This window comes from Rhinichthys klamathensis, unplaced genomic scaffold, assembly GCF_029890125.1.
Source record: "Rhinichthys klamathensis goyatoka isolate OS25496 unplaced genomic scaffold, OSU_Roscu_1.1 h1tg000114l_1, whole genome shotgun sequence".
NCBI classification, from domain to species: Eukaryota; Metazoa; Chordata; class Actinopteri; order Cypriniformes; family Leuciscidae; genus Rhinichthys; species Rhinichthys klamathensis.
In genome coordinates this window covers 3,199,914-3,226,464 of record NW_026606651.1, presented here as the reverse complement: position 1 = coordinate 3,226,464, position 26,551 = coordinate 3,199,914, and the positions used below count along the sequence as shown (strand labels likewise).

Genomic DNA, 26,551 nt, shown 5'->3' with positions numbered 1-26,551 from the left:
TTACAGTAGTAGGGTATTTTATTATAATGAAAACCAGCTGAAACGCATAAGGAAAAATAGAGAAAAATTAAAAAAAGGTCCAAGCATCAATGTTTCCCAATGTCTATATTTAACTTAAATATTGTCCAGAGTGCACATAGAAGACAGCATTGATTTTCAGTGTTGAAAAGGATGGATCACGAAGATAAAAAAACCCCATAAATCTTTTAAAAACGTAAATTTTGTAAAAACGTAAAAATGTCCTTTAGATGGCAGTGCACTACCACTGTTTCCCCCAAACACACATATATAAATGTGTGTGTGTCTGTGTGTAATAGCCATAGACAGGTAATAGCATATGAGAATTTTATTTATTTGATTTATCATGAGAGAAGGCCCGGTGGGCGTGGTTTGTAGCTCCTCATCCTGTCAATCACCGAGACCGAGTGAACAGTGAAGGCGCGCCGCGACAGAAATATCTCACCTCAGAGTTTAGATTTAGTCACGATCAGTTTTAATTGCACAGGTGACCGTTTAACTCTTTATTCTTGTATAAATTAATGTAATCCATCTTTTCGTCATCGTTTGTCATTTCAAAAGAGCCGACATTTCCCAGTAGCTATAACGTTATATCGTTTGACATGAGATTTCGTAGCAGTTTTCATTTTCCATAATTCCGTGCAACTGAGGAAAGAATTGGCACTTTTCTTTGACACTGGACGGACTCCAAATCGCATAAAGATTCAGATTAATCCACAACAGAGGAGACGATCGATATATTATGTATTAACGTTAGGTCTTTTTTTAAAAGATCCGTTGTTGGTGTTGTTTCAATATGAATAACAACACCATGTCTAATTCCTGTGGTCAAACCCAACAAAGTGCAAGTTTCATGACTGTCAGGTATAAAGGTATTGATTACATCTCTGAGGTGAGTTCCTACACTGATTTCCATTCATGTAACTTACTATAGTTAACCTATATTGAGATGTATTTTATTTTTACATGACCTAAGTAACATGAGCAATTTATCAAAAATAAAACAGAAAAGGGAATTATATTATATAAGATGATGAAATTAAATAAATTATTCAAAAGTTTCTGGAGGGGGTAATAATATAAAATCAGAATAAGGGTACAATAAATTATGAAATACTTTAACAAGCTCATAAACTTTTAAATATTGAGGTGTCATCTGTTGTAGGCCTCATTCAAACGCAGACTGATGATGAACATGTTGGAACTTCCAGTTCCGTTCCAGCTAGTCAGTAACATCTACCCTCACAATGGACACCTGTCAGACATCGCTTACCGAGTGCCATGGAGTAAGTGTGGCAAGTTTGGCTGTGGAAATGCTGCCCTCGGAAGGTAGAAAGGCATTAAGGGACGTCCGTATCCAATGTTAGCTTCACTTCTTGTCTCCTGAGATACCTTCATCTGAAGGATTTTTGAATGCAGCATAGATGTATCCTTTCGCTGCGTTTGATATCCCACAGTCCTGTGCTTTCCATTCGGTGACAGTTAAGCTAAAAAATAAAGAAAGTTGCGGTTGGTGAAGCTAACTTTGGATTCGGATGTACCTTGATGCCATCCTACTTTGGCATGCATCCTCCAAAGGCAGCATTTTTCAGATTACGCATTTTGTTTACCCTAAAACAGAAGTTTTCAAGCCTGCTCCTGGGGACCCACTGACCTGCAGAGCACTGAACTTGCTCCAACCCTTATCAAACACAACGTAACCGGCTAAGTTCTTCAGGGTCGCTTGAAAATCACAGGCAGGTGTGCTGAACCCGTTAGGAAATAAACTTTGCTGGACAGCGGATCCCCAGGAGCAGGGTTGAAGACCTCTGCCCTAAAATGAGAATTATGGCATAAAATACTCGCTCAAGATGTTTTCTTTTTTCTGTGTAATGCAATGGAGAATGGAGATGTATTGCTGTTTTAGTGATTTATTACAAGGGAGAAGATTTTTTTTGAATAGGAAATTTACTTTCATTACATTCATCTGTGTTGCTAACTTGCTATCTCACCCCCAGATACCTTTTGTATTCAATGATACCATATCAACACTGACTTATGTCATTTATGACAGCGAACAAAATATCCATGGGTACGCTACAAGTGACTGGATCTGTAATGGATTACTTGAAGGCCAGCATACGTTTCAGTGACTGTTTGGAAAGGTTTGAACTGTTTCTATAATGCCCTTTGATATGATCTATGCTTTCATATTTGTGTCTGCAGATTGTGTCCACACCCAGCTGAGAGTAAGGGTACGTTTACACGACAACGATCTACTAAGACAGAAAAGTTTTTTTTTTTTTTGCGTAGAGACGACAACGTTGTCAAAACGATCCCCGTTCACATGGATCCGCAATAATGACTAAAACGCTCCATTATGCAGGTCAGGCAAGGTGTTGGCAATGTCACTTTGTAAAGAAACACTACCTGCCTATACCCTGAACGTGATATGCATGCGTCATCGTTTTCACGTTTTTGTTGTTTACATGGGGACGATAACGGTATAGTTTTCAAAAACGTGCATTTTCAGGCCCCCAAGACGCCATCGTCTTGTAAATGCACGACCAAAATGCAAAAAAGTTTTCCGTTTTTAGTTGAAAACGCTGTTGTGTAAACGTCCCCTGAATTTCTCTCAGCTGTGTTTAAATACAGGTTCTTCAAATTGAGCTGTGTTGTGTTTAGGCTCAATGTGTTGCAGACAGGAAGAGGACTAGAGGAAGTGGTTCCCAGCTCTAATCCTGCCTCTCAGTGCAGTATTGGGACCTCAGAAGTCCTCTGGCTTTTAGATGGAGTTGAGAGCGGTGCCATCAGATCACCTTGGGAAGAGACTTTCAGTCCATGTACGCCAGATGCATGTTGCTTTACCAGTGATGGTAGGATTTGGAGGATTTAGTAATATTTTGTTTATATTTTTGTGTCACTTCTGTATACTGCACCACTTTTATAGCACTCATCTATTTTTGGCTTTGATGTGCCTAAAAAAGGGGTAGATGTGTGCTAAAAATTCCCAGCACATCACATGGCTTGCTTTCAAAGGGATTTCAAAAGGATCTTTATATGTTCTTGGTCCTTAGAAGTCCTACAATGGAAGGATGATAATCCTTCCTTAACTTGTTTCCGAAATCTCAGATCTCACTCTGCCAGAGGAGGTGATATTCGGTGATCATCTGCAGCGGTTCAAAAGCCACATGCCTCCATTTCAAACAATGCTTCAGAGGCTGAAGATCATGGCTGTCTCGGATCCTGTTCTCAATTCATCAGTACATCTTTTAGAAGGGGTTGTTTTTAGGTACAACATACAATATATTTCTTTCTCCTATAAAGAACTTTAAAAACAGCCCCAAAGAAAAGTCTGGGAAGAGAGGATTGTTACTTACAAAATCTATTATGCATATGTATGCACTGAAATTATATTTCCTTCTCCTAGACACTGTGCCTCATACGATGCAGTTTTAGATGAAGTAACGGGCGCCACGTTTACTGGAGGAAATGTTACAGAGGAGTTCAAAAAAGAGGCAGTACTGAACGAAGAAGTAAACTACAAAACTGAATCATGTTAATGAAAAAACTCTTTATTGGTCTTTATTGTTTGTGCTTTTTGCAGCTTAGGAAGAAGTTTTAGTATTTCAACTATACCAGCCTATGATTTCTCCACAGTCACTAATGTTGCCTGTTGAAGTTTGTATGGATTCCTTCCGAAGACAAGAGCCCATTTTTTCCATCGCAAAAATGCAAGATTTTCTAAATGTCACCCGAGAACAAATAGAAGAATGTTTACCCTTAAAAGATCTTCTTAAAGAAGGTAAAACTTGACCTATACATTGCAAAAAATATACAATGGCCCCGAAGAGTAGTTGGAAACGAGTCACGCTTAAAATCATCTGATTATCATAGCATTAGATAACAAAATATGAAGCACAAGTACAACTTCCAAGCAAAACATTTGACAAAAAGACATTTGTTAGGTTTTAAATAAAACAACAAGTGCACTATTCAAACACCAGTTGATTGAAAGTCGTTGTAAACATTTCTCAGAAAAGTCTAAATGCCACTTGCTTTTATATTTTGTTATCTAATGCAATTACAAGCAGACATTTACACTTATAAGTGTGACTTTTTGGGGGCATTGTATTTCATAAAATGTCAATAATCTTTTTTTTTTTTTTTTTTTTTTAATAGCCACCTCTGCTTATAAACACACGACTGAGTTGGAGGTCCTGCAAATGGCTGAAAGCAGCTTTGCTAACATGACCTTTAAGGAGCCAAAGTCTCCAGGTGGTGTGTATTGACTGTTCATTTTTAATCACAATCAAAGAGTGTTTCCTTCTGTAGATTGCTCTTCTAATCTCCAGTGACTTCAAAACCTTTCATTCCAGTTGCTTCAAGGTCTTCTGCTGAGATGGAATTAGACCTGCCTCTTTCACCTTGTAATCATACGCTGTGTCTACCAGACCTGTTTATGTCCAGCAGAAAGCTGTCAGCTGAAATACTGTCACCAGTTTATAAGCAGTGAGTTTGGTGCATTTGTTATAACAAGGAGAGAAGGCTGTGAATGTTTGTTGCAGTAAATATGTTTTTACTGCAACATGTAGAGGTTCCATGTAATCTACAAAAAGTTTGTTTTCATTTTTCAAGCCAACATGAAACGGCATTTACAATCAATTTTGCTTCCATAATGTGACATTTTCAAGTAAAACGGGATATTGTGAAGGAACAATGTGCAACGTTGAATTGTTCACAATAATTTGACCATGCATGGGAATTAATAAAGTAAATATGGTCTGTTTTGACCTAAGATCAATGAAAACACTACTCATAATAATTCATATGACGCAGGAAATAATATGTACTATACTTTTTCCCAGGCATTTCATGTCAGACAGTCATTGTGAAAATATGGAAAAAGCAGTTTGGATGGCAGAGAAAAATCTCCAATGTGTGTCTCAGTCTTTACTTGCTGGTAATGTGGATATGTAGATAGTAATGTGAGAAACTTGCACTGGTTTATATCCATAAAGTGTGTATAGTCCTTGAACTCCATTGTGTTGTGTGTACAGAACCACAGGTAAATAAGCCCTTGGTCCACATTCAGTCACTTCCAGAGCTTCTCACACCACTGAAGGTGGAGATGGAACCGGTCCCAGAACCTAAAGACAAAATGGGCCAGTTTCATCTCACAGACAGTACAGTGACGGTGCCTGAAAACTTCACAAATCTCTTCATCTATACTGAGAAAATGTCCACAGAAGAATGCAAGACAGCTGTGAGAGAGTCGCACATAGATGAAATATTCTCACCACTGTCCATTAGGAAAATAGATGGTAAGATCTTATAGTGATTGAAGTATGCCTATACGTAAAAGATCTATTTTAAATGACAATGCAATAGTACTCGAGTCTTTTTTATATAATGGTATTATTATAAATATATTACTCAAAGTTCTGTATGTTAATGTTGTGTTTTTACAGAGTTGCTGGGTGAATGCCCTTCAGATGCTGGTGAGCTTTTTAAATTTCTCTCATCGTTTTAATCATGAGCTATATATATATTTTCAGTCATGATCATTTGCAAACATTGCAATTATGCATATTTGAGGCGTGAACAGACCAAATTGGAAAATGGAAAATCTATTGTGTTCAATATTAGCCTTAAATGAACTCCACCCTCCTTTTCCTTTAAAAACAGCAAATCTGGGATACAGTAAGGCATTTACATTGGAAGCGAAAGGGGCCAATAAAGTAAAATACTAATAGTTTTAGTAGTATAGCAACAAGAAACAAACAATATGCATGTTAATAGGACTTCAGTGATACAATTCCTAACCCTTTCTATGTAAAGTTTAAATTTTACAACTTTGTTTTCACAACACCATAAACCCTAACTCGACTGTGTAAATGACAAGAACGTCACAGCTCAAATAATACAATAATTTAAGTTGGTAATCAACATTATGCCACAAATGCTGTTGATTGAACTCAAATGAAATGTTTTACTCTGGTTTCTCAGCGCTGCCACCTTCAAGCCATCCCACTGCAGTTCACCCTTCCCAGAGTAAGCCTCTGCAGTCAGCCGTACCTACACAGGTGGAGAGAGGGACGACTGTGAAGTTCTTTATAATGGAGGGCATGTCTCACCAAGGAGACAGTTCTACAGTGACAACAGCTGGAGGAATAGACTGTAAAGCTGCAGAGATAGAGAAACGCATCTCTAGTCCACCAGAAAAATGGTTTGGGAGTCAGACAAATTCCTCCACATGTCTTTCAGAAAAGCAACACCGCTTTTCTAAAGTGGTCGAGATGTCTAAGTCGTCTCCATTGAAGCACTGTGTTAAAGATATTGAAGTGATATCCGCTATACACAAACTTCCTGAGAAGTCAGATCAGAGAAGAGAAAACATAACCTCTAAATCATCTCTGTTATCAAACTGTTTGAGAGGCAGAAAGGGAAACAATTCTGTAGTTCAGTCTTACGAAGATTTGGACCCTTTATTGTCTTTTGTGGCGGTAAGAACGATGGAAAAACTTCAGCGGAGCAGTCCAACATCTGCAGGTAGAGTAAATCCAGGACTTTCATTAATAGTGTTTAAAGTAAGCATGACACATAAATTGTGACTTTTCTTCCCTATTGGGACGTATATCAGAGTTCTTGATATGAGAAAAAAAGTTGGGTGGGACTTGATTGGATCGTTACTGTTTTCTAATTCCTGCGATCTCATGTGAGTGACAGGTTGCTGGAGTGCACATGAATTTTAACAAAATAATGATGTGCACGTATAACTAATTTATGATATTCTATAAAAAAAAATAAGAATAGTCTATTTCTATTTCATGGTGATTTTAAAGAGTTAGTTCACCGAAAAATGAAAATTTTGAAAGCGGTAATTTTTATTTTTTTTCGCAAACAAAACCCTAGTGTCGCTTCACAAAATTTAGCTTAAACCGCAGGATGACACATGGATGACTTTAATGATGTCTTTCCTACCGTTCTGGACCTTGAATGTGGTAGTTGCGTAGCTCCCGCTGGAGGGACACAAAGCTCTCAAATTTCATAAAAAATATCTTCATTTGTGTTCCGAAAATGTCTCACGGGTGTTGAACGACGTTAGTTCACCCAAAAATGAAACATCTGTTATTAATTGTGTTAATAACAAGTGTTTTGTTTGCAAAAAAAAAAAATAAGACCCCTTTCAAAATTAAAGTTTTTGGGTGAACTAAAGGGATTCAATCATATATAAAAAAAAAAAAAAAAATTTTATAACGCATGTCTAGGAACTGCAAAATGTTTGGAGGTCTTCCCTGACATCTTTTAGTGTTAGTTATACAAACGGAACACAAGTATCTTATTTTGCCTAGTATCTATCCTGGTTGTTACAGAATAGGTCATGTTGACGTTGACATGCACGTGTTAATAAATTCATTGTTGTCACTCCACAAGAAAGATTTCTTTAGTAATTTTTGCTGCCTAGTCTTAATAAAAACATTTGTTTTGACTGGGTAGGAAGGTTTGCATTCTGAAAGTTATATTGAATAAACTGACACAAGTACATTAAAAAAAAGAGATGACAAAGATTGAGATCACCATTATTGCAAACTGACAAAACAAAGCCATGAATTGACTAAAAGTGATAAAGTCTAACATTTTTCAGAGGTAACCAGATGTCAGGATCCTACTGGAAAAGCTTTGCTAGATAACAGAATAAATGCAGTGAATCACGCCTCAGATACAGGAAGGATTGTCATTGCCACTGAGAAAACCTTTCCCTGTGAAGAGATACAAGAGACCATCAGCAAGATTGTATACGTCCAAGCCACAGGTATCAGCAGATCTGAAATATTTGAATAGCATTAGATATAAAAAATAGTTGTAAGCACAAAATACATGTTTTTTTGTATATTCTTAATCATTTATTTGTTTAGTTGAAATGATTCACTGTATTTCTCTGTTTATTCCTGTAGAGAGTCAGCGAGATGCATATAGGGAACTGCATGCGTTGGCTCTGCCCTCTCTGGGAAAAATGCAGAAGTTGGGCATCTCCGCTTTGAACAACAGAGACTTTGGCACTCTGTCTTCCGAACTCACACGATTCCTCCTAAAGCAGCAAGACCGAATGCTTCGGACAGAACAGGGTCAGAAGAGACACTTTCTCACACATTATAAGAATGCACAGGAGTCTGTAGTGGATCAACTACACGGCAGCATCCATATCTCACCGCATGATCGTTTTTAAATAAGATGGTTTTGTATTATTTATGTGGCAGATGCTGACAGTGTGTTTAATGAGATGGCACTGCTACATATTCTGGTAATGCTTAAGGAACACGTCCTGTTCAGATGTGACCTCAACGCAGCCACTGGTAAATATCAGAAGAAAAAAAACACTCATATCTCATAGCTATGGTCTGATATTACTGTGATTTCAGTTTCATTTCGATTAATTGAATACACATTTTTATATATGATTTAATTATTCCCTCATGAACCCCCATTTGGGAAACCCTGCTCTATAGAGGAGATGCATGTGAGATTCCTTTGTTTTTCCTTTTTCTAAGAAGCAGCATCAGTGTGGCACAACCAACTGAGATCTCATTTGTGATTTGATCGTTACAGCGTAGCTTTTGTATAGCTTTACTCACACGCCTGTAAAATCTGTCTTTGAATAGAGTACCTGGCTCAGGCGAAGGACTCCTGTACTCGGAGCTGTTTGGATGAGCTGTTGAAGAAGTTTGAGGTGTTGCAGTATCTGAGTCAGAAGAGCCAGGAGTCCAACCCTAAACTACTGGAGCTCCAGGAACAAATCAACACCTGGATGAACTCCCACGCCAACCACAACACTAGAGTGAGATTTAATACAGAGTTATTTGGAGTTAAGACTTGTGCTTCAGCTCTGAAGTAAGCTCGAAACAAACAATAACTGTATATGTGTATCTAACCTTATCTGCATACATACAGTACATTCAAGTAAAGTGATATATACTAAAATGTTAACTATATTATTTATTATCTACTAAATTCGACTAAGGAATTAAGATATTAAGATATAGAAAATTAACATCATGATTTACTGTAAAGCTGCTTTAAAACAATATGTATTGTGAAAAGCGCTATACACATAACATTGACTTAACTTGACCAAGCATACTTTTCAAACAAAGCACATTTTACAGAACGTGAATGTTTAATGACTGTTGTTGCATGTGATCAGGTTCTAGTGTTGACAGTGAACAGTGTAAATAAAAAGCTGCTCGCAGCTCTCAACCAGGTATCAGGTGAGTTATTTTCTCAAGAATAAGATTGTTACTATGCAGTGATTGTCCTGCCTGATTCTATGTATGTGTGTGTGTGTGTGTTTAGAAAACGCTGTGTCTGAAATCGTCCCGGATGAAGGAAAGCTTAAAGTCGTGAGCAGAGAAGTGATGGACAGGTCTCTTTTTGTCCTTATCTCTAAGGTGTAAATACATGAGGTGTGGATATAAGGCCTGATTTAATGTGTTATGTCCATCTCCTTTCTCCTCAGACTGTCCTACAGTAGGTGTGTCGTCGTGTGCAGTCAGCACATTGGTCCTGATTTCCCATGGCAGAGTTTCAGCATGGTGTTTGAGCTTTCCTGTGTGGGCCACTCGCCCTTCGGCAGTGTGTGTTCAGAGAGAAACGTCAACTTTATCTCCTTCTCCACTGCAGTGCCTGAAACCAGTCAGTCTAACAATCCTTCATGCTCACATGATGCTGTAACGTCAGTAATCACAGCCAATAAGAACATATTTGATGTTTAATCTACAATTATGTGGAGCGGGATTCTTTATCATTGAGATCTCAGTGTTAGTATAAAAAAATCCAAGTGTTTGGTCAGATGTCCTGTTGCTTGTTGAATTAGCTTGGAAGAGATATCTTTCCTATATTCAAACACTATGTTAAACATTAAAATACAATTACATGTACACATTTTGGCTGATAAAATATGAAAATTATGGATGATTGATTCTATAATCTGGCAAGTGCTCTAATTCAGCCTTATTTTGATTACGCGTGTTGCTCTTGGTACAATGGAGTTTTAAAGCACCTGAAACATAGGCTTCAGACTGCTAAAAATAGGGTTATAATGCTTATTTTGAACCTCCCCGTGAGATCTCACCTTGATATTTCTCATTTTGAGACTATAGGGTGGTTAAATGTAAAAGACAGAGTCTCGCAGATTCACCTGTGCATGGTACATAGGACTGTGCATGGGAATGTCCCCAAATATTTGAATCATTATTTTAATAGAGTGAGAGATGTTCACTGTTACTCCACCAGGGGCAGCTCTACGGATTTTGTACCTCCTAGATTTAAGAGTAATTTAGGTAACTAGAAGTTTAGTAGGTTTTAAGCTGGCACTGAAAAAATGGCTCAGATGTCAAACTTAGTATGATAATATTTTATGGTTTTGTCTTGATGGTTATAGTTAATATATATATGGATGTGATGATTGATGCTTGATTTGTTGCCACTTGCATTTTCCACATTGTGTTATCCTGACTTTGTTTTTGTTTTGTTTTTTATATATGGTGCAAAGATGTATCGTATTTTAAACAAAAGGGTCAAATAAAATCAATCAATCAATCAATAATAAGCTTCTTTATTGTTATGATCCTTACAGTTTCATCTGCAGCAGATATCCCAGAAGAATCAACTGCTAAATCATATCTGGACACTATTCCGTTTGTGTTGCTCATCACTGATGGTTTACTGAACCGCTTAAAGATGCAGCGCACACTGCAGACAACGTGAGTTACTCAAAGTAGTGTGTGTGTATATAAGGGGTTGAACGACTTCAGATTTTTTAAAGTCGACATTTATGTGATGAGATGAGAGTCGACGTCGACTAGTCGCTGATGACGTCATTGATGAAAAAATAAGCCTGAACCTCGAGCTGAGACGAGTCGAACGCGGGTTGCCTTGTGCACAGATATGGCATATGATAGCACTCCTACATAACAGCTTATTTTTATCAGTTCTTCTGTCTTGGGTAGTTGTATTTCTCACATATTTCTGCTCATTCGAAGTCAGATATAGATAAAGTAGCACAGTAAAGATTACATTTATATGAATGCATTAGTGTGTGAGAGAGCGATTGTGTGTGAATTGCACCTGGCAGCATGTCTCTACTAATAGTGAAGCTGTGGTTTTTAGTTACTAAGAAATGTATGCTAGACTTTTTCATTTTCTAAGCTATTTTATTTAAATCACAGAACAGAGTTTACAATACATTTGTGCACGCTTCTGTGTGTGTGTGCGTAACGCAGCAGCAGTTTAGATCGACGGTTAACTTACCTTTTTTTCATGGATCCATAGATGCCAATGTTGAACCTTTATAAGAACCTTTATAAAGAGTGTATACTGATGTACAGAGACTGTTGTTGGCAGATACAATATTGTTCTGCTGGAGAGGAAACACTCTCCATCTGCACTGCAGCTGGGCGGAACCCATTATGATGTCATCACTGTGGATGAGACCACTGCCATCCTCATCCAGGTGACGCTCGATGCACACTTGCTCACCAGACCCACCATTCACAATGTGACCCTGGACTGAACATGTAAATCCTGTGTGTGTGTGTTCAGGAGCTGAGTGAGTTGGAGAAGAAGATTGGAGAAGCATCTGAGCGTGTCGTCAAGAGACTCTCAGCCCTATCTCTGCAGTTCAGCCGTTGCTGGCTCATCCTGCACTGCGCCGAGAACCACAGGGCACTGTCAGTTTCAAATACATTTACATTTGTGTGATCATGTAACCATTCATTATTATCAGGGCTCAACAGTAAGGATTTGTTTCTGAAGTCCCAATTGGGCTGGTAGCTAATTTATGTACTTGTAATGGATTTTCATTGACCTCAGCACAAAAAAAATAATTGTACAAAATTCAAATGTCAACCCTCTACATTACGAGTAAATCACTTGCATATGCGACTACATCTTCACTCTGGGCGACTAAATAATGTCTATCATTAACCATTGGCTAATAAATTCTCAGATTTTACTCGCCAGTGTGTTAGGGGTAAGTATAAGTTTAGCGTAGATATATTTTCACTCGCTGAACACTGACTGAGTGATCAGCGCTTGAGAGTTTCGCTCTCTGTCAAGCGATCTGTGCTCAGCGTACCTGTATTTGACGTACCGTAAACTGTAGTGTGAAGGCACACAACTCGCCGTCGCTTTGCTGAGAGCGCTGTGTTTCTCACACACACAAAGAGAGAGAGAGCCTTACATTCCACGCAGAATCGACGTGCTAAAGGTAAACGATATTCTTTGTTGTATTTTCCTGTCAAAATAACAGAGTTCATTTGGAATTATTCAGCTTTTAAGAACAAGCAGAAGATATGCCGGTTTCTCCGGTAGTGGGCGGAAACTAATGCGCAAAAGGCAATCTCATTGGCTGGCACTCATCCCTGTTTTGATTTCAGCAAATCAGTTTGAGCGAACGTTGACAACGTGATTAATATTCATATTCAGCAGCTCATCAATCCTTAGTGCACTGTATGTATATTGTTATTATTATTAGTAGAATCAGTAGTAGTATTATCTTTTAATAATAATTACTAATCAATTACTATTATCTATCTTTTTACAGAAACACTGAATGACCAACAATATACCTACAAATATGAATTCATACATGGTTACCAAGTTTTAGTTCTAATTACTAAAGTTCGATCATTAAATAGTGCTTGATTATCATAATATATCATAATGCTTGATTGACTGATGTTAAGAGTGTACGTCCAGATATTTAAAAAGATGTGCCATTTTACAAATTTAAGCTGATTTGGTGGAATCGTATTATATAAATATATAAAGTCCTCGACTTTTATGAAAAGTATTTTCATAGTCGAATCAGAATCGTCAGTCGAGTAATAGTCGAATCATGTGTGTGGGGGGGAGGGGGCAGGTCTTTAACATTTTAAAGCCGCGATGTACAGAACATCACACAAAGATATAGAAGAAAATGTATAAAAACATTTCGGATCAATAAAACTAGGAAATAACATAAATAACTGCAGAAAGGCCACACTGCAGACAGGATTTGCATTTCACATGCAAATCAATTAAATCGGCTAAATTGCCTGTGCGAGCAGGCTCTAAGTACAGCGCAACATTGATGCACCGAAAAAATAAACAATTAATTTACAGAATTAAATTCAAACAGAATATACCTTTCTAATAAATAAAAATACAGAACGAAATAAGTCAGAATCAAGTCACAAGATACAGAACAAATGTGTGCAAAATGCCTAAAGTGCAGGGGAACATATATTCAAAACACAAGCCACAAATAGTTAAATTAGATAATAACCCTGAGTGATCAATAAATAAAATTAAAATGACGAAAGTATAGCCAAAATTGTCAACTTTGTCTTTTTAACTGCAGAAACAACAATAAACGCTAAACTGGAGCGGCAGTCTTTTTAGCTAAACATGTTCACATCCAAAACTCTAATTAAAACCGGCTGAAATGTTTTGAAATCACTTGTACCCATACCTGATCGGGAAACAAGTCCAGTCTTTCACTCGGCCTGTGTCCGTTTGAGTCTTTTCAAATTGTGTGCGCGGATAAAATACATTCTAAAACTCTTAACGTGAAAAACGTTTAACGGCTTAATGTCCTAAGACAGTTATATTTAAAGATCAAATTCTGTACACACCTTACAAATAAAGCATACTACACTCACCTAAAGGATTATTAGGAACACCATACTAATACTGTGTTTGACCCCCTTTCGCCTTCAGAACTGCCTTAATTCTACGTGGCATTGATTCAACAAGGTGCTGAAAGCATTCTTTAGAAATGTTGGCCCATATTGATAGGATAGCATCTTGCAGTTGATGGAGATTTGTGGGATGCACATCCAGGGCACGAAGCTCCCGTTCCACCACATCCCAAAGATGCTCTATTGGGTTGAGATCTGGTGACTGTGGGGTCATTTTAGTACAGTGAACTCATTGTCATGTTCAAGAAACCAATTTGAAATGATTTGAGCTTTGTGACATGGTGCATTATCCTGCTGGAAGTAGCCATCAGAGGATGGGTACATGGTGGCCATAAAGAGATGGACATGGTCAGAAACAATGCTCAGGTAGGCCGTGGCATTTAAACGATGCCCAATTGGCACTAAGGGGCCTAAAGTGTGCCAAGAAAACATCCCCCACACCATTACACCACCACCACCAGCCTGCACAGTGGTAACAAGGCATGATGGTTCCATGTTCTCATTCTGTTTACGCCAAATTCTGACTCTACCATCTGAATGTCTCAACAGAAATCAAGACATATCAGACCAGGCAACATTTTTCCAGTCTTCAACTGTCCAATTTTGGTGAGCTCTTGCAAATTGTAGCCTCTTTTCCCTATTTGTAGTGGAGATGAGTGGTACCCGGTGGGCTCTTCTGCTGTTGTAGCCCATCCGCCTCAAGGTTGTGCGTGTTGTGGCTTCACAAATGCTTTGCTGCATACCTCGGTTGTAACGAGTGGTTATTTCAGTCAAAGTTGCTCTTCTATCAGCTTGAATCAGTCGGCCCATTCTCCTCTGACCTCTAGCATCAACAAGGCATTTTCGCCCACAGGACTGCCGCATACTGGATGTTTTTCCCTTTTCACACCATTCTTTGTAAACCCTAGAAATGGTTGTGCATGAAAATCCCAGTAACTGAGCAGATTGTGAAATACTCAGACCGGCCCGTCTGGCACCAAGAACCATGCCGCGCTCAAAATTGCTTAAATCACCTTTCTTTCCCATTCTGACATTCAGTTTGGAGTTCAGGAGATTGTCTTGACCAGGACCACACCCCTAAATGCATTGAAGCAACTTCCATGTGATTGGTGGATTAGATAATTGCATTAATGAGAAATTAAACAGGTGTTCCTAATAATCCTTTAGGTGAGTGTATATAGCCTACAGAAAAGCAGATGAGCCCAGAATATGAACGCAACGCATTTAATTACACGTTAAGCATTTTCCTCCCATAGAAAACCGTTATTATAAAGAAAACGCTAAGTTACTTTCTATAGGAGGAATGCGTTGCGTTCATATTCTGGGTTCATCTGCTTATCTGCACATAGTATGGTTTCTTAATAAGGTGTGTACTGTGTACATGCGTAAAAGTGCTCTTTAAGTGTTTTAAAAGCTTTTTTCACGTTAAGCGTTTTAGAATGTCCCGAGGAAAACCAACTTGTTAACGTTGGCCGGCAGAAGTGCGATCATGGTTTTCCTGATGCTAAATCCAGCCTTGGAGAATATCCTTTCTTATGGTGTGCATCTACACTTTAGATTTTCTTATCCCAGACATTTTTAAAGATGTAAATCCCTGCCGCCAAGACGCTCCTCTGTCGGTCACGGATCGAAAGTGAAACTTAAATCTGTCACAGGGGTGGTTGGATTAATTCACACATGCTAAAGATATTTATTAAAAGCTTCTTTCTTTGCACATTTTTATTTACAGCATTATCATAATAGGCTGTATATTAACGTATTGACAGAAAACCCGGTAGTTCTATGTGAAATCAGACAAAGTGGCATGATCCTCGTTTCATAACACCTCTGCGAAGATTCGACCGTGAGATTGGTAGTCGAATCAGGCTCCTCCTATCGAAATATCGAATCTTCGGCTATTCAGGGTCACCCCTAATAAATAGTATATCAGTCTGGCGAGTAAACTAAAAAAATGTACTAGCCAATGGCGATTCTATTGCCAAGGTGTGCGTAGAGGGTTGACTGTTATTGTTAGTTATTGTTAGTGAATATCTTTAATTTTACAAACCGTATTTATTGCTGAACCCTGATTAGTTGCCATAATGGCCGATGCCAAAACCAGTATCCAGAGAAGAGAGTCACTGATATAATGCTGATATGAAATACAGTAGTTGAATTTATATTAACATTTATTTTACACTATATTTGCTCAAAATACAAATATGATATTGATATCCTATGAATATTAATGTTGCAAGGTTGTTGATAGATATTGGAATTGACACGATGGAATGACTACCCTAGTGGAAAATAAATATACCAAAATGTATTGGAAATTTTGTTATGCTAAGTATACTCCAAATACATTACATATTTATGTACAATAAATACCCTGCAATTGTACTTTAGTATGCTAGTGTACTAAAGTATACTTTAGGTACACTTTAACTTGCATTTAAAGACTGATATTATACAGAGATCATACTGTCCTTACTAATAGTGATATTAAAACACATTTTAGGCTTAATGCAATAAAGAAGTACTCCAAATACAGTTTAATTATAATATTTTTTTCAAGTCTCAAGCGATATGTCAGTAAATATGTTAATGATTTTATAGTATACTTACATGAAATACATTTTGGTATAGTTTTTTTCACTAGGGTACTTCTGTTAAATGACCAAATATCAGCAAATTAATCGGCCTGGTTGAAATATTGGACTGTCACTTTTCATTATACAGTAATATCCAGGACTGCACTGTTTGCATACTGAATTTTGGTTGTGCTTTTTTATTCCATCTATAGCCGTCCTGTGAAGCATTATGTGTCGATTCCTGTTCATAGCCAACAGAAGACAAAACAGCAACCGTGACTGACACACTGTTTTATTTATGTAGATTCAAAAACTAAACACTATTTTCCTCCAATTTTAGGATTTCCAGTAACATCTATATCAATCTGGTTCACATCTACTCTGCATCTGTGTTGTTCGGAAGCAAGTCTGACAAGTTTGATGTCAAGGTATTTTCTTCCTAATTTATTATGGCAATTTTAATAGCAGATAACAAATCTTAAAACAAATTTTAAAGGTTATACCAATGTCAGGTTTGACATTTTCCGTTTTTATGCTATTGAAAAATACTTTCATTCTAAGTTTGTGTATATTTGTTGACATGGCATGTGGTGTATGTTTGTTTCAGGTGTTAATGGTGTGTGAGGAAGAAGAGATAGCTAGCTACATCTATCGGATCTCCTTACATACACTGATGAATTCAGAGAGAGATGGACTGAGCTGGTTGGATAGAGACTGGCTCAGTATGCAGCCCACAAAGGTGAATGACAGGTCTAAAATGTTCATAGCACATAAAAATTGTCCTATTTATTATTATTTTTCTTTATTTCATCAAAATGATGACTTTTTTGTCACTGATCATCAGTGACCCTAAAATCATCTGTCCTCAGGCTATAACTCAGTATTTAATATAGATTAATATATTTATTAAAGTTAAAGTCAACCTTTGGTCAACCTCGGTTGTGTCTTAAACGTGCTCTATAAATAAACGATTGATTGATTGATTGATTGATTGATTGATTGATTAAAGATAAATAGAAATGGTGCCTGTACATTTGCGTCCATTTCTATTTTAACCATGCAAATTTTAAAAAAAAATAACCGTTGTTGTATTTTTAAAATGCTTTGTTGTATACCAACATTTAAATTAGAACCGAGAACACAAAATGAAATATTGAGTTCTTTTCAGATTTTTATTTGACTTTTTGCAACTTTATTACACATTTTAAAAATGCACAAATTAATATGGATTTTTTATTTATTTACGAGTTGTCCTTGATTAAATTAGAAATAACGTTTTTCTCGCATTTTCGAATTGCTGTATCCCTACTATTTGTCAGCACTGTTAGATGTAAAATAATAATAAAAAATTTTTTTTATAAAATCAGACAATATCAAAGTCATTCTTCATTCTGAATGAGTTCAACAAAATCACTCAGGCTTTGTTTTTTGTGTGTGTTTTTTTTAGATAATTATGCTTATTTTGTTTACTACAACCAAGGTTTTTCAAGTTATTACCCTAATTGTAAAGGAAATTGATTTTTTGAGTGTCCAATCAGTAGCTAGTAATTAAGTAGCTAGTAACACAGTTAATATTAGTGTGACAAATGCATGCAAAATTATCAACTTCACAAGATTTGGAATAGATGGAGCTGAAAGTTTAATATCATTCTGTTTGCTCATTTCACTGATGCATTAATGTGTGTTTATTTTAGGCAGAGCATTGCCTATTGCAGTTTCCCTGCATTAATCCTCTGGTTGCTCAACTGATGTTGAGGAGAGCTCCATCGCTGCAGTGGCTGCTGGGAGCTTCTTTCTCTGAGCTGCAGGAAATGTTCCCACAGATCCCTCACAAAGTCATTAAGGTACTACTAGTGAAACTAGTATCCAAGATCAAACTGTCACAGGGCACATTGTCTTGTAGACAGTAACTATGTTTCAATCCAAAGTTGCGAATTTAACTTGAGCAAAATTGGAATATTGCATAAATCATTTGCGAATGAAGCACCGTTTCCATCCCATGTGTTTAAGAGAACAAAATTGTCACTTCCTAGGAAATTTGTGCAAAATGTCTGTAAAAAAAATTAAAGTTGCTGCAATTGACCTATCGGTAAGCCCCTCCCCTTGAACGCAGATGAGCCAATGGCAGTTGAGGATCAGTTGCACGGGGACCGGAACTCGGGACATCTTTAGGTTTCAGCGCCATAGAAAAACATTGGAAGATCCGAAGCTCTCGTGGGTTTTATGGTGTTTATTCTGCAAAAATGGTAAAACGATGTGCCCTGGGGTATTTGTAACACTGATTCCATGTATCCTGACAGAATGGACATGTGTATTAATGTATTGAATCACCGTACTGTGCGCTCGTTCATTAGCGCGTTTCAAAAGTGTGATAAGATTTGCGCAAATGGACCAATTATCTGCGCTATACGACTGAAGCCCGATTTATTTATAATGATGATGATGTGAGCGCAGGAACCTGGTTCCCTAAGGATTCAACCCCAATCCCAATGAAGACGAAAACGTTCATTTTCTGGTTGTCATACTCTCATTAAGTTACAATTAAAGTTAGTGAGTCCATGCTAACGTACAAACCTAAATATTAACGTTAACTGTTCTCACATTATGTACAGTAAAGGTCAAAAACACCCGATGGTTTAAAAACAGCCATCTGCGATCGTGACGACCGTAACATGAGGCTTCTCCCGCTTGCATTGTGATCTGTAAACCCTCAATTCCAAATTAATCGTGTTATGCACCATATGTATTTTAAAATATCCTTCCATGGCATATTTAAGTCCCACTTGAATGCTCCCCGACGATTGGTGGCCCTTCTGTGTCCAAAATTGATCAAAAACAGTTTGGGACAAGGTTTTCACACTGACAGCTGTCATTGTAAGACAGTTAGCTACTCCGTTTGTTTGTCCGAGATAGCAACAGTAACAATGGGGGGCGGGGCTTACCGATAGGGCAATTGGGGAAGCCACTGTGGCTCTTTTTTGTACATCATAAATGACTTCCGCCTCAGAGCGCACTGCAGATGAAACGGAAAAAACACTGTCATGTTATCTAGCATTTGGAGGCGGATGCCTGGTGTTTTGGAACACAATCTTGTGAGATGCATCTGGGTGGTTATTATACCAAATAAATGCATGACAGACTTTGGATCAGGCATTTCAGAATGACCAAAGCAACATTTGAGATTCTCTGCGATGAGATTGATCCACTGGTTAGTCCAGTTTAATTAATCACATCCTCTGTTAAGGCAAAGTCACGTGTGTTTTTTGTTTTGCATAAAAGGAATTTATTTGTTAAATGGGTCCCTATCGTAGATTATGTGCATGTCTTCTTTTTAGATAAAAAGATTGTCAGCCTCAAATTGAGCGCATATGTGTTTTATGCTCATTTTTAGAATTTATGCACATCTTGGCGTTTCCATCCAGTGTTTTTTTATGCAATATCCCAAAATTTGCATAAAAATATGTAAAAGGAAACATGACTTTTTTCACACTCTTTGTTTTTCCGCAGCTTTTCAGTGATATTACAACTGAGTCCAAAGTCAAAACGGCCACCATGAAGAGTGAGAATACACCCCTCTCACACAAAAACAGCCCAGCTCACCCTCCTCATCCTCATCTGCCTCTCTGGACTCAGGATCTTGATCCGTTACATCTGGAGGATAAGACGCCACGTAGCCAGTTGATTGGTCAGTCTTAGTGTTTAGATAAGACACATTTGCTTAAAAATTACAGACAGGATCCAAAATGAATACTTGCCAAGCACCAAATGTGACAAAAGAATGCTTTGGTCATTATAACTATTATTTATATATTTATGAAAATAAATTATAAAAATAATGATAAGATTTTAAATATATATTTAAAATTAATGTCTAAATGTTAATAACTAAATGTGTTAAAGATTTTGTAAGCATGTTGCATAGCTGTGTTTGGAGTTAATTGTTTTATTTGTGATAACGCAGTGAAAAATGCTTAATTGTGTGGACATCATTTTTGGTCAGGCTGTCATACTACATACTACGTGTGCTGCAATCACCTATACGGCACATACTTCCCTTCTATGACACAATATCTCACGGTGCCACAATATATAGATAAATATTGATTGATTTGTACTTGATTGCTTATACTCTTATTACAATAATGACAATGCTAAATATAGTTTATCATTATCAGTCGGGGGCAGTCGTGGCCTAATGGGAGTAACCCGAAGGTTGCGGGTTCGATTCGCAAAGTTCCCTTTAGCCCAATCACTCCCTAGGCGCCACAGCAAAATGGCTGCCCACTGCTCCGAGTGTGTGTGTGTCCACAGTTTGCAGTGTTCACTACTCACTGCTCCTAATGTGTGTGCACTAACTTGAATGGGTTAAATGCAGAGGACAAATTCAGAGTATGTCACTTTACAGAGAGACTCACGTCACTATCAGGGATGTGAAGTTACGAATTACAAATACTCACGTTACTGTAATTAAGAAGTTTTTTTTTTCAAAAGGCCTGAAACCAATCTCGAAATATCCGAATGCATGCGTTTTTTTCCTGTTGTCATAGAACACATCCGATCTGTGTCACACATGAGCAAAAAATCGGAATTGGGTCACATTTCATTGAAAGTGTAAACGAGATGCACGTAGCGATATGTGCACTGCTGCGTCTCTCCCTCGCACTCGTCATGCAGCCATATTCGGTATGCAGTGCACTATGGGGTTAACTTGAACTGCATTTCTGACAGTGAGTGACTACAGCTCGTTAATAAGCAACGATTTTTGATTGATCAATTTCATACAATCCGCCTTCATTTAGCAGGTGCACTTGCGCAAAAACATTTTTCAAGTTCAGCTTCTTTTTTTTTTTTTTTTGTGGATGCTGCTGATAAAACGGCTTTACTAAAACTACAAAGAGAGAAATGCATTTGTGTGTGTGTGTGTGTGTGTGTGTGTTTGTTTCTTTTGTAAGTTTCCCCGGATATAACTTCCCTATTTAATGCACAATTTTCTTTCCACAAGTTATATTATCAGCATTACAATGCGAGTAAATGTAGCCGTGTAAGGGATGATGCCCCACTTCTAGAACAATGTGCACGTACGTTTAAATTGTAACATATTTAATGGCATGTAATTACAGTGTAGCCAGTGTTAGCTCACTATCTTAGCCTTTTTCAGTGCATTAGGTGAGGTAATCTGATAATATTCGTGGTTCTCATTTATTTATTAAAACACTAAAACTAATACCGTTTTGGAGAGAAATTAGGTATTTTTTAATATCTTTATTTAACCCACCATCTCATGGTGTGTGATGCTGAACTATCGGATGAGTTTCTAAAGATTTTTGAATTCTTTGCACAGTTATGAACATTGATATTTTATGATATTTTATTCACAATAGCATGCTCAGGCTCAGTGGTTTTAACACCTAATTTTAAATTAATTTTTTTCAAACAATATGATTTAAATGTACTGATTTGATGCATTTTAGAAAGATGGATGATATAGCTATTCTTCGATCGTAATGACAAAAAACAAAAGATAATGTGAATTGCATTATGTGCAATGGTTTTATATTTATTAATTGTAGTGCACAGTGTTCATTATAAGGGGGTAGAATCCGCAGCTCAGTACTCACCACCACTCATGAGTACTTTTAAATTAGATTTTTTTTCAGTACTCTTTCCATCACTAGTCACTATACAGTTTATTTTTATTTTTTTGAACTTTTTATTTATATTTTTCACAGAACATAACAAAAGGAACATTATCTGAGACGATAAGAGATTTCAAGTGCTAAAATAACAAGAGTAATACAAAGAAAAATAATAATAATAAATACAAATATTTGGTATATATATAGCTGCACCTAATATTAATGTTCACATCTCAACAAACATGATACAATAATATACAGGCATATAATTCACTATACAGTTTAAATATCCAGTTGAAAATATATATTGGTGGTAGGTGTGTTGGTGTCGGTAGATGTGGCTATGGACAAACACTAATTTTGGACCCTTTGGACAGATAAAAATTAGTAAATAATTTTTTCAGAGCAATAATTTGAATTGTTTCTTTATCACATTAGCAGGTCATAACAGAAGAAGAGGAGAGGAAACATGGAGAAAAAACGAATTATCCCTTCCAGATTCAACTCACTCTCACTCATTCAACCCCTTTTTGCCAAGTCCATTCAGCCAAGCTTCAGCTACAGCGAGCGCCTGGCAGCCGCAGGGTGAAGGATTCATTCAAAACCCAAATCTAGTGCCAGGCCGAGCTGTTCCCCGAGGGTCTGCCCGTGTTCCCCTGGCTCCTCTACCCACTCCTGAAGTGCTGGGGTACAGGAACACTGCGTGTGCATTCAGCTTTAGGCCGCAGGGTCAGACTCACCGGAGCTCACCTGAGAACGATCCGCCTCACAGGACAGGAGAGGAGAGGAAGAGGCGAGGAGGAGAAGACGCCCAGAGTGGTACACACACACAAACACAACACACACACAACACACACACACACAAATTCCTAACCTGTATGACTTCCTTTCTTCTGCAGAACACAAAAAGGATATTTTGAACAATATTAGATCTATGGAGCTAAAATAGTCTCAATAAGCTCATTTACATTTAACAAAAAGTGTGTATGTATTTGCAAACAGCAATTCACAAATTCATAATCTAAATCATATTGGCAAAATACAAAACATTCAGAAATGTTCATACATACTTGCTTATTTATGAAAGTGTGCTATGAATTTGTGAATCTTAACATGTATGACTTCCTTCCTTCTGTGGAACACAAAAAATATAATTTTGACAACATTAGATCTATGGAGCTAAAATATTCACTCAGTTAATTTATTCAGAAAACATGAATAACAAATGCACAAGTTACTTTACATTCACAAAAAAATTGCAAACAGCAATTCATAAAAACAACCTAATTTATATTCACAAAATACATGAATATGAATTATGAATTGTGCTTTGCATTTGGGATTGTAAATTTGTTTGTGCATTTAAAAATCGTATTTTGTCGATATGAATTGGGTTATGAGTTTGTGAATTGCTGTTTGTAAATATCTAAACTTTTTTTTAGTGAATTAGCTTATGCATTTGTGAATCGTATTTTCTAAATGAATTAATTTAGCTCCATAGGTCTGTAGATCCCATTGCCTTTCACTGCATGGTTGAAAAACAGACATTTTTCAAAATATCTTTTGCGTTCCACAGAAGGAAGACGGTTGTACAGTTTTGGAACGACATGATAGTGAAGAAATTATGACAGAATGTCATGTGAAATTTTAAACCGAAATCCACCACAAAAGAATTGATGTCCAGAGGACAGGAGAGTTTTGCTCCATTATTTTCTGTCTGTGTGTTTATTCGCAGTTCCTCCACACAGCAAGAGAGGAAAACTGCTATATGAGCGAGTTCCAGGCAGGAATGATGGACAGACCAGACTGAGATTTTTCTGAGAAAGTTTTGCTTCTTTCTCTTCAGTTTATCACTTGAAATTTCTGAATATTTCTCATGTTCATATGTATATTTAGTTTTTATGTAGAATATAATGTGAAATTAATACAGTTCATCCATATGTTCGTATGGATATATGAACATATATTTTAATATTGTAGATATTGTTCATATTAAAGATTAACCTATCATCCTTTAGGTGTATTTATAGTATTCTTGGTTCAGAGAACAGTTAGCTGAAAAAACATTTGTCATTTATATATTCTAAATTTATATTTTTATTTAACTAAATTCAAAAAATCAATTCGATTAATAAATTCATTACAATTGCAATTTTTTTAGATTCAGGGACAGATTTACTAAACAGGGCAAATTAGTGTAAAAGCGCAATTCCCAAAAAGTTTCCCAAAAAAAATTCTGCGCATGATCTACCGACAAATTACACGGACGCAGCCGGATCATTTAAATTATCTTTTATGATTTATATAATTTATAATTATATTAGATTTTGGGTTATTTTGTATTTATTGATTTTCCCAGAGTCATTAGGGGAAAAAAAGCCTGGAAATGTCATGAAATTATTATTTTTTTTTAAAAGGCATGCACATTTTTATAGTTTATTAATTTTTATAATTTGTATTTATTTTCCTCCTAATATTCTTCTAATGGTCAACTATAAAATTATTTTGAATATATGATTATTAATGACTACTACTAATAATGTAATTTCTGTAACATTTTTTAAAATATAAGATATACAAAAATCATGAACAGCTAGAAAAGTCAATGAAATTTACTAGTCAAAATGTGCGAACCCTGTTTTATAATTGCGGGGTTAACGTTTTTTTTTTTAGATTTATCATTTTAAATGTACATCAGGCACAGCAGAAGGTTTGATCTCTGATTGCTCAAAAGTATTTTAGTGTCTTGTTGTTTTTTTCCTCTAATTACAAGACCGCAGTATTACGTGACTCCTTTATCTACTGACCTTTAACCTACAGTTGAGAGTGAACGTGAGCACACATGCATCTGTTAGCTTTATAGTATGTACACAGAAGCAGGTGTGAAGAATGCATTCAGAGTATTCAAATGTGGCACTTTATTGACAAACAAGCAACTGCGTACATTTCTTGCTACACGTTACTCCTGCTTATTTAGAGGAGGTCACGCTTCTGCTATGCATTTGTGTATTGGTCTGGAACTGAATTAATCATTTGGCATGTGAAGCTGAATTGATTGGCGTTAAAAAAAACATTTTCTAAATTACCGGTCTGGATGTTGATTGGCGACTGTGTTGACAGTGGCCATTAATTTATCTCCCACACCATACACGTTTCCAGCCACTCGCTATTTTCTTAAATGAGCGTGATAGAAAGATAGTCATTCAATTACAGGACAATCTTCTTATCGCTGACAGTCAGAGCCGAGAGAAAGCAGCGCACGTTGAGAGGAGGAGGAAGAGAGGGAGAGTGATGGGGGTCGGGGGGGCTTATCTCAGCGCGCCAGCAGTCTGACTGCAGCCCCTCGCAGGAATGAGCTCGAGAAAACACACTCCCATAGGGCATTTTCCTCTCTCCATCACGCTCCCTTTCACTCTCTCTGCACCCCCCCCCCCCGTTAGTCTCAGCCTCTGTAAAACACCAAACAGCCTCCATAAATAACTCCCTTCTGAACTGCCACGTCTGCCTACACAAACAAAAGCAAATAAAACCACAGTTTTCGGACACTGGGGGAAGATGTGTGTCCAGTCTAAGGCAGTAAAACACAGCGCTTTAAATAAACACGTCAGTAATGTGACCGTAATCACAGCGCTCTTTCAGATGGAAAAAAACCTGTGAGAACAGGGCATGCTGTTCAAATCTGACCCTTTTTAACCACGCTCTTCATTGCAAGCATTAGGTCAAATCAATTGTCACTCTTACGGCATTGTCAACAATGTACTAAATGCCCAAATAGGAACCGTTGGGAAAGGTTCCTACCTTTAATAGGTCCTTTCTGAGGCCGTCTGAACAAACCACAAGCACTACAGTAAGTTACTTGCTTTTTTTGTTGTTGCATTTTTTAGCTAAGTTTAGCCATTATTTATATATATATAATATATGTGTGTCTGTGTGGGGCTGAAAATGTAAAAATATGAATTATAAAATTAATAGTCAATACATGTTAACATTTAATAAAATGTGTATATTTCAAATTAAATGTGTGTGTGGTGTTTAGATATTATTATTTCAATAATAAATTGTATTTCTCATATCATGAGAATTTAGTTCTCAGTTACATTTAAATATGTAAATATCAGCTTTGTCTTAGAATTTCTTGAAGCTAATTAAAAAGACACATTTGATAGTTCATTTGGATCGCACAGCTCTGATCATTGGTATCATTATAAGAATTTTCATATTGACAACTATAACATTTGATTACAGACTTTGGGGCGAATCTGAGAGGTCACTGGAGTGTTTCTGCAGGAGAAACATCTGTGCAGCAGAAGTCTTCGTTTAGTTGCATTGCTGGAGAAACGATTGCGATGTGCCACGAGAAACCGGAGCTCAGGTAGGCGTAAAGTTTGAGAGTTTGGTTTCATGCAGGTTTGCGGGTTGTTGAAGTTTTTGGCCGATCTGAAAGGCAGCTCTGCAGGTGCAGGGAGTGTTGAGCGGTCGAGTCTGTATGAATGGAGTCGTGAATTCAACTGCGTTCTAACTGTGTCCGTCCTCTGCCTGACTCCTAATCCCTCCATAATCCCATTATGCAAATCCCCCACAATTCTCAGAGAGACTTTTAACG

At 37.1% G+C, this 26,551-nt stretch overlaps 1 protein-coding gene across 1 annotated transcript; it reads left to right on the top strand.

Moving 5' to 3' along the window:
* Positions 1–1,121: 1,121 nt before the first annotated feature.
* Positions 1,122–23,797, top strand: LOC130088152 (protein shortage in chiasmata 1 ortholog). Its single transcript, XM_056254787.1, has 28 exons — positions 1,122–1,304; positions 2,072–2,162; positions 2,683–2,873; positions 3,130–3,289; positions 3,428–3,533; positions 3,658–3,802; positions 4,180–4,278; positions 4,377–4,509; positions 4,866–4,960; positions 5,058–5,321; positions 5,469–5,498; positions 6,007–6,549; positions 7,646–7,813; positions 7,956–8,126; positions 8,259–8,354; positions 8,661–8,836; positions 9,203–9,266; positions 9,352–9,421; positions 9,515–9,690; positions 10,634–10,760; positions 11,401–11,509; positions 11,599–11,726; positions 16,653–16,740; positions 16,920–17,051; positions 18,007–18,156; positions 19,820–19,997; positions 22,387–22,767; positions 23,684–23,797. Exons 1-28 carry the CDS (start codon positions 1,205–1,207, stop codon positions 23,767–23,769), a joined length of 4,257 nt encoding a protein of 1,418 aa, XP_056110762.1. The 5' UTR covers positions 1,122–1,204; the 3' UTR covers positions 23,770–23,797.
* The last annotated feature ends 2,754 nt before the right edge of the window (positions 23,798–26,551 follow it).

Bases quoted from the DNA above. Each gene is read 5' to 3' on its own strand.
- LOC130088152 (XM_056254787.1), top strand. From the start codon at position 1,205: ATGATGAACATGTTGGAACTTCCAGTTCCGTTCCAGCTAGTCAGTAAC. The intron at 9,422-9,514 runs GTCTCTTTTTGT...CTTTCTCCTCAG, and splicing joins AGCAGAGAAGTGATGGACAG to ACTGTCCTACAGTAGGTGTG. The intron at 18,157-19,819 runs GTACTACTAGTG...GTTTTTCCGCAG, and splicing joins TCCCTCACAAAGTCATTAAG to CTTTTCAGTGATATTACAAC.